Source organism: Nerophis lumbriciformis, linkage group LG20, assembly GCF_033978685.3.
Source record: "Nerophis lumbriciformis linkage group LG20, RoL_Nlum_v2.1, whole genome shotgun sequence".
In the NCBI taxonomy this organism is placed as follows: Eukaryota; Metazoa; Chordata; class Actinopteri; order Syngnathiformes; family Syngnathidae; genus Nerophis; species Nerophis lumbriciformis.
In genome coordinates, this window is record NC_084567.2 from 17,013,893 (window position 1) to 17,022,500 (window position 8,608).

The window sequence follows — 8,608 nt, forward strand, 5'->3', positions numbered from 1 at the left end:
ACCCCATCAAGTCATAAAAATGGGGTCCCACAATAAATTTTTGGGTTTCCACTTTTTTGTAACCGTTTTGAAAACAAATGATAAATGTATGCATTATCCGGTTATATCTCACATGCTACATTGTGTTTTGGAAAAAGGTTGTCATAAACGTTAATTAATCAAAAACAATAATACAAAAGAAAACCAACTTTTATGCATATGTAAATGTATTCAGTTATAAACATTCATTCACTTTCTTCTTTCCTGCATGGATCTAAACTTTTCCGCTGCCGGTAGTTTTTTCTACATTTTATTGTAATATTTTCAGAATGCATTTGTTCTATTTTTGACCAAAGTAAGACAAAGAGAACAATCTGAAGTTGTCTTTATTTTTTAGTTGTAATGCCATGATTTTAATAGTCTGGCCCGCGTGTGCACAGATTTTCCTCCACGCAGCCCCTGACCTAAAATTTGTTTGACACCCCTGATCTAGAGAATTAAGTGTTGAAAGTAAAAAATAAGATAAAAGAAATACATGTATGCCTTATTTTTATCATTTAACACCTAAACATTTTTGTGGGATGCTTTTTAAAAAAATATATACAGTATAAAAAAACCTCATTGCTCAAAAAAATTATTGACCTATTAAGGCACCAATTACTTCACAAAAAATATTGCACTTTGAATTTTTTTTGTGTTTTTGCCATAAAAATAGGCTTTATTTAATAAAAAGGGCATAACAATTTAAACTTGATATCGACAAATCTTTAGTTTACCTAATTAAGCGTGGGGAAAAAATAATATATGACCTAACATTTTTTCGACAGACCTCTCTGGGTCTCTGCGACCAAACTTGAGGGAAACCCTGAAGAAAAACAATCTATATATTGTGTTGGTTTTGACCAGGAAAAATATCAACATTTTGATTTTTCAGTGCAAAAAGTTTGGACACCCCTGACCTAAAATATGTACCAACTGAATTTAGAAGTGGGTCTGTTGCCCAGGCAGTGTAATCAGTAATATGTCGTGTGTGAATAATTAATAAAGTCAGTGCTGCATTGTGGCAAAAAGTACATTACCAGAGCGCTTTTAATATCCTTTATTTTATTTATGTACAGAGAATACAAAAGTGTCCTAAACAAACTCAAATCTTATTTCTGATTGGGTTTGGTCCATTTCGCAGCTTCTTTACGTCCTTGCTTTAAACCCTGGACAAAGATGAAATGTGAACAAACGGAGTAACTCTCCAAAGTGTTGTTTGTGTGACGTCCCTTACTCACCAAGTAGTAGCCCGTGTGATATCCACTCATGTACCAGGAGATGAGCATGCTGCCCATGGCCTCGTCATCGCCCATGTCCGCACTCATGGGTGGAGGCGGAGGCATCATCTGGGGAGGAAATAAACAATTGTTTGATTTCCACGCACGGGTGTGCTGACATGAGTGGAGGATAGTCACTAAATTAAAAAAATATAATAAATCATCAAGTGCATCATTGCTAGTCTGCACCATGCTGAAGCAGAATGAGTCAAAAAATGTTAACATAATATCTAAAAGGTGGACATTTATCCATGAAAATATGAAGAAGCTGCTGACGGAGAAGCAGCGGGAAGGAAATACTGTAAAAGTCCACTTTCCATATTCTGCATATTATGACTACCTTACTTCATAGTCTAGAGTGGGGGGTCAGCCACCCGCGGCTCTTGAGCTGCATGCGGCTCTTTAGCACCGCCTGAGTGGCTCCCTGGAGCTTTGGATGGAAATGGAAAAAGATGGGGGAAAAATATATTTGTTGTTTTTAATGTTTCTGTAGGAGGACCAACATAACAAAAACCTTCCTAATTGTTAGAAAGCCCACTGTTTAATATGTTTGTGTTTATGCTTCATCGATGACAGTATTTGGTGAGCGCCGTTTTGTCCTACTAATTTTGGCGATCCTTGAACTCACTGTAGTTAAATGATAATGATAAATGGGTTATACTTGTATAGCGCTTTTCTACCTTCAAGGTACTCAAAGCGCTTTGACAGTATTACCACATTCACCAATTCACACACACATTCACACACTGATGGCGGGAGCTGCCTTGTAAGGCGCTAACCAGCAGCCATCAGGAGCAAGGGGTGAAGTGTCTTGCCCAAGGACACAACGGACGTGACTAGGATGGTAGAAGGTGGGGATTGAACCCCAATAACCAGCAACACTCCGATTGCTGGCACGGCCACTCTACCAACTTCGCCTCGCAACCCCTGTTGGTTAATGTGTACAACTTTCTCCGCCGCTGCCACAGAGAGACGTGTTTTATGCCACTCCTTCTTTGTCTCATTATGTCCACCAAACGTTTTATGCCGTGCGTGAATGCACAAAGGTGAGCTTTATTGATGTTACTGACTTGCGTGGAGTGCTAATAATCCATGCTAACATGCTAATTAGTAGGGGTGTGAGAAAAAATCGATTCGAATTGCGATTCTCACGTTGTGTGATTCAGAATCGATTCTCATTTAAAACATTTTTTTTTTTTTTTTCATTTATTTTTTTAATGAATCAATCCAACAAAACAATACACAGCTTTACCATAACAATGTAATCCAATTCCAAAACCAAACCCGACCCAGCAACACTCAGAACTGCAATAAACAGAGCAATTGAGGAGACACAAACATGACACAGAACAAACCAAAAGTAGTGAAACAACAATGAATATTATCAACAACAGTATCAATATTAGTAACAATTTCAACATAGTAGTGATTAAAAATCCCTCATTGACATTATCATTAGACATTTATAAAAAATTTAAAAAAAAGAACAATAGTGTCACAGTGGCTTACACTTGCATCGCATCTCATAAGCTTGACAACACACTGTGTCCAATATTTTCACAAAGATAAAATAAGTCATATTTTTGGTTCATTTAATAGTTAAAACAAATTTACATTATTGCAATCAGTTGATAAAACATTGTCCTTTACAATTATAAAAGCTTTTTACAAAAATGTACTACTCTGCTGGCATGTCAGCGGACCGGGGTAGATCCTGCTTAAATCCTATGTATTGAATGAATAGAGGATCATTTTGAATCGGGAAAATATCGTGTTTGAATCGAGAACCGTGTTGAATAGAAAAAAATCGATTTTGAATCGAATCGTGACCCCAAGAATCGATATTGAATCGAATCGTGGTACACCCAAAGATTCGCAGCCCTACTATTTAGGCTCGCTGTGTGTACATATTGCATCATTATGCCTCGTTTGTAGGTATATTTGAGTTCATGTAATTTCCTTTACTTATGTCCTCTGTGTATTTAATTTATATTTGCATGTCTCATGACACATTATCTGTATGTACCGGTAATATTAGCTGCATTTCTGATTGTGTGCCATGTTGTTCCAGACCACAGCAAACGTTACCCAGCTTGAAAAGATGGTAATAAATCCATTGGAAGAAGACATCCTGTCCTTTCTTTTAACTTGGGCACAAACATCTATACCTTTGGCAGTTTTAAGCCAGTAGTTTCTTGGAGTTATCTCATCCTCTGAGACACTAACGCATTGTGTTGCCTTCATTATAACACTTATATAAGGCTTATACCTTTTTGCGGCTCCAGACAGATTAGTTTTTTGTATTTTTGGTCCAATATGGCTCTTTCAACATGTTGGGTTGCCGACCCCTGGTCTAAAGTGTTGTTTTCATACAACATTTATTATCCAAAAGTCATGTTCCGTGTAAAAAGGTGCACTTTTGAGAGGACCAAACACCAATCAAATTGGTTCTAATGGAAGACGATGCGCGATACAAGAGTTTTGATTCGGAGCCAAAAACAGAACCACTTGTAAGTTGAGGTAAAATTGTCCTGACTTTTGACATAGCACTGATTTCAGGGTTTTTGCAGGTGTCAGCAAATCTAATTCAATGCTTTTTAGTGCCTTTTCACTGCAACTTAAAACTAATGAAATGCCCATGTCCAACTGCAGACATTATATACAATTAAAAGCACACAACTGACAACAATAATGTTGAATAGTTTATATTAACTCTGGCCAAATTAAGAGCTAATGTAAGCAGAACAAAACAATAAAAATATGTAACAAATAAGAATGTAGGTGACTTTTTCATATGCAATAAACATTTTTCAATACTGTGGTATTTTGTACTATTGTAAGTGGAATTTAATTATGCTAAATAGGTAAACAAACATCAAAACAAAATAGACTCTCAATATTTATTAGCAAAAATTGCACTTTAATAAATATTGAACATCTTAAAGTGCAGATTTTCCCCCCATTGGAAAAACTGGGTCGGGTGGTTTGTTTTATTGTCTTTTTTGTTGCCATTTGCAATTGCATTATTATTTTTTTTAAATGTCTTTGGACATCACATTTATTTGTAATGCCATTTTATGAATAATTTAATTATGCTAAATAGGTAAACAAACATTAAAACAAAATGGACTCTCAATATTTGTTAGCAAAAATTGCACTTTAATAAATATTGAACATCTTAAAGTGCAGTTTATCCCCCGATTGGAAAAACTGGGTCGGGTAGTTTGTTTTGTTGTCGTTTTTGTTGTTTGCAATTGCATTATGTGTTTTTTAAATGTCTTTGGACATCACATTTATTTGTAATGCCATTATATGAATAATTTAATTAAGCTAAATAGGTAAACAAACATTAAAACAAAATGTACTCTTAATATTTGTTAGCAAAAATTGCACTTTAATAAATATTGAACATCTTAAATTGCAGTTTTCCCCCGATTGGAAAAGCTGGGTTGGGTGGTTTGTTTTGATGTCCTTTTTGGTGCCATTTGCAATTGCATGATTTCTTAAAAATGTCTTTGGACATTAAAATGTAATGATTTTTAATGCCATTTTATGAATACTTTAATTATGCTAAATAGGTAAACAAACATCAAAATAAAATGGATTCTCAATATTTGTGAGCAAAAATTGCACTTTAATAAATATTGAACATCTTAAAGTGCAGTTTATCCCCCGATTGGAAAAACTGAGTCGGGTAGTTTGTTTTGTTGTCGTTTTTGTTGTTTGCAATTGCATTATTTGTTTTTTAAATGTCTTTGGACATCACATTTATTTGTAATGCCATTTTATGAATAATTGAATTAAGCTAAATAGGTAAACAAACATTAAAACAAAATGTACTCTTAATATTTGTTAGCAAAAATTGCACTTTAATAAATATTGAACATCTTAAATTGCAGTTTTCCCCCGATTGGAAAAACTGGGTTGGGTGGTTTGTTTTGATGTCTTTTTTGGTGCCATTTGCAATTGCATGATTTCTTAAAAATGTCTTTGGACATTAAAATGTAATGATTTTTAATGCAATTTTATGAATACTTTAATTATGCTAAATAGGTAAACAAATATCAAAATAAAATGGACTCTCAATATTTGCTACCAAAAATTGCACTTTAATAAATATTCAACATCTTAAAGTGCAGTTTTTACCCTCCCCCCAATTGAAAAAACTGGGTTGGATGGTTTGTTTTGTTGTCTTTTTTGTTGCCATTTGCAACTGTATGCTTTTTTAAAATGTCTTTAGACATCACATTTAGTTATTTTTAACGCCATTTTATGAATAATGTAATTATGCTAAATAGGTAAACAAACATCAAAATAAAATGGACTCTCAATATTTCTTAGTTGAATTTGCACTTTAATAAATATTGCACATCGTGAAGTGCAGTTTTTTTTTTACCCCCAATTGGAAAAACTTGCCATTTGCAATTGCATGATTTTTTTTAGATGTCTTTGGACATTAAAATTTTATGATTTTTAATACCATTTTATGAATAATTTAATTATGCTAAATAGGTAAACAAACATCAAAATAAAATGGATTCTCAATATTTGTGAGCAAAAATTGCACTTTATCTTATTGAACATCTTAAAGTGCAGTTTTCCCCCCTGATTGTAAAAACTGGGTTGGGTGGTTTGTTTTGTTGTCTTTTTTGTTGCAATTTGCAATTGTATGATTTTCAAATGTCTTTGGACATCACATTTGATTATTTTAATGTCATTTAAGGCCATCGTTTTCACAAAATCCTTTTCAAATGACCCGCGGAAACCCTGGATTTACTTTAATCTGTCAAAACTCACCGGTGGGCCAAAGTGCATCATGGGATGCCAAGGCGGCGGCACAGGCCCATGACGACCAGATTGCCTTTTCCCACCCTGGAATAAAAGTAATAAGGAAAAGAGCTGTTAAGAGACTGTGGCTTTACCAACATGGTGAGGTGTCAAAGGAAGAGATGGCATCTCACCTGTCTGAATGGCGGCATAGGAGGCAGGCCAGGTGGGAATCCTGGACCCCACATAGGAGGAGGCGGACCTTTGTGGTTTCTGGCCTTTTGGCCTTTACTGTGTGGCTGCGGTTTGAACTGGGGCAGTTCTGGTGGAGACCTGCTGCCGCTCTCCTCTGTGGAGGAATCTACCTCGCGTGTCTGAAATGTGGCAAAAATAGAGCTTAAAAAAAACAAAACCCCAATATTAAAGTATGTATTAATTAGTTTATGTGATAGGACAATGTGCATTATATGACATTGCTGCAAATGCACCAGAATTAGCATAAATGCTATTTTTCATCTCCGGTTCCTGGACAGATCTTCAAACGTTCTCCCCAATAACCGTGAAAATATTACACGGTGAACAATGCGAATACAAAGGGAATTAGTGATCCACAGATTACACACAGTAATGTGTTTGCACTTAGCAGAAAAAGGCCTTCAGGTTACACAAAACCGGGAGGTTTCAAGTTACGTCTCCGTTTTAAGGCTGCAACGATTCATTGATGAAATCAATTAGAAAAAAAGCTTGGATTTGTATTTTGTTGCTTGGATGATTCGTTAAAGGAGTAATGTACGCAGACATACAGTCGTGGTCAAAAGTTTACATACACTTGTAAAGAACATAATGTCATGGCTGTTTTGAGTTTCCAATCATTTCAACAACTCTTTTTTGTGATAGAGTGATTAGAGCACAAACTTGTTGGTCACAGAAAACATTCATGAAGTTTGGTTCTTTTATGAATTTATTATGGATCTACTGAAAATATGACCAAATCTGCTGGGTCAAAAGTATACATACAGCAATATTAATATTTGGTTGACTAAATGTGTTGGTTTTCTGACTTGTTTCTTCAGCATTGTCCACACGTTTAAGTCAGAAATTTGGGAAGGCCATTCTAAAACCTTAAATCTAGCTTGATTTAGCCATTCTTTTACCACTTTTGACGTGTGTTTGGGGTCATTGTCCTGTTGGAACACCCAACTGCGCCCAAGACCCAACCTCCGGGCTGATGATTTTGGGTTGTCTTGAAGAATTTGGAGGTAATCCTCCTTTTTCATTGTCCCATTTACTCTCTGTAAAGCACCAGTTCCATTGGCAGCAAAACAGGCCCAGAGCATTAATACTACCACCACCATGCTTGGCGGTAGGACTGGTGTTCCTGGGATTAAAAGCCTCACCTTTTCTCCTCCAAACATATTGCTGGGTATTGTGGTCAAACAGCTCAATTTTTGTTTCATCTGACATCACATGGACAAAGATAAGACCTTCTGGAGGAAAGTTCTGTGGTCAGATGAAACAAAAATTGAGCAGTTTGGCCACAATACCCAGCAATATGTTTGGAGAAGAAAAGGTGAGGCCTCTAATCTCAGTTTGTCCAACAAGCAAACTGTACTCCTCCAATTATTACCTTTTCTAATGTGTATGTGTTAAATTGTTAAATACATCCTCAACCAATTTGTCATACGTTGTCTTTTTGTTTAGTTTGGTCCTTTATTATTGATTACTGTGTCTGGTTTTAGGCCATACAGGCTTTTACTAGTATTTTTACAAATATAAGTAATATAGTGATGCTCCCGTGGTAAAAGAGCTACTTCAATGGTATGTGCACATTTAGGAACAAAGAATAAAAGGTCAATACAACATTTTTCTATTTAAACTATTTTCCCTAAAAAACGCATTCAGGCTAAAAAAAATTGGGGTTTACTTATTTATTTGATCAAACTATTTATTACCGTAAATTCCGGACGAAAAGCTGCCATTTTCCCCTACGCTTTGAACCTTGCAATTTATAAAACAGTGCGGCTAACATATGGATTCTTCTCACTGACGGCCACAATGTAAATAGTTTTCATTAAACCCATACAAAGACCCTTAAATGGTGTGTTATTGTTTGTGCTATAGCGCCATCTTTTGGACAAGTTCACTCATTGCAAGTGCAGCTGGCTGAATTTGAATTCCTGCTGTTTTTATCTTTGAACCGGAAGAAGTAGTGCGTCTTCTAATCGCCCATAGCGTTTCTACTTGTATGAATGCTTCATTCATCACACCAAGCAACTTTTGTAAGTTTTACAATGTAACTAAAACAAATTTCTCTTACAAAACCGTCCCATGTGTGATGTCTGTAGGAGTGTTTTCATGCATATTTGTATGTGCTATTGAATGTAATGAAGCTAGCATGGTTAGTATTAGCTAATATGCTAACACATTTATGAGTCTGTGTTAGTATTATTAACTTACAACGGCATTCTTTTTGTATTGTTTCAGTTTCACAAATTCCTCAGTAAATTCCCCAAAACGTCACCGTGGAGTTATTGAGTCTGTTT

At 35.5% G+C, this 8,608-nt stretch overlaps 1 protein-coding gene across 1 annotated transcript in view; it reads right to left on the reverse strand.

The window, feature by feature from the left end:
* Positions 1-1,062: 1,062 nt before the first annotated feature.
* The window catches only part of smn1 (survival of motor neuron 1, telomeric), a 13,404-nt gene continuing 5,858 nt past the window's right edge, over positions 1,063-8,608 (reverse strand). Inside the window, exons 5-8 of the mRNA XM_061980545.1 lie at positions 6,260-6,439; positions 6,096-6,170; positions 1,260-1,367; positions 1,063-1,187 (exon numbers count right to left, since the gene is read on the reverse strand). Coding sequence (XP_061836529.1) covers positions 1,131-1,187; positions 1,260-1,367; positions 6,096-6,170; positions 6,260-6,439 — 420 coding nt within the window. The 3' untranslated portion in view covers positions 1,063-1,130. The remainder of the gene's footprint in view (positions 1,188-1,259; positions 1,368-6,095; positions 6,171-6,259; positions 6,440-8,608) is intronic.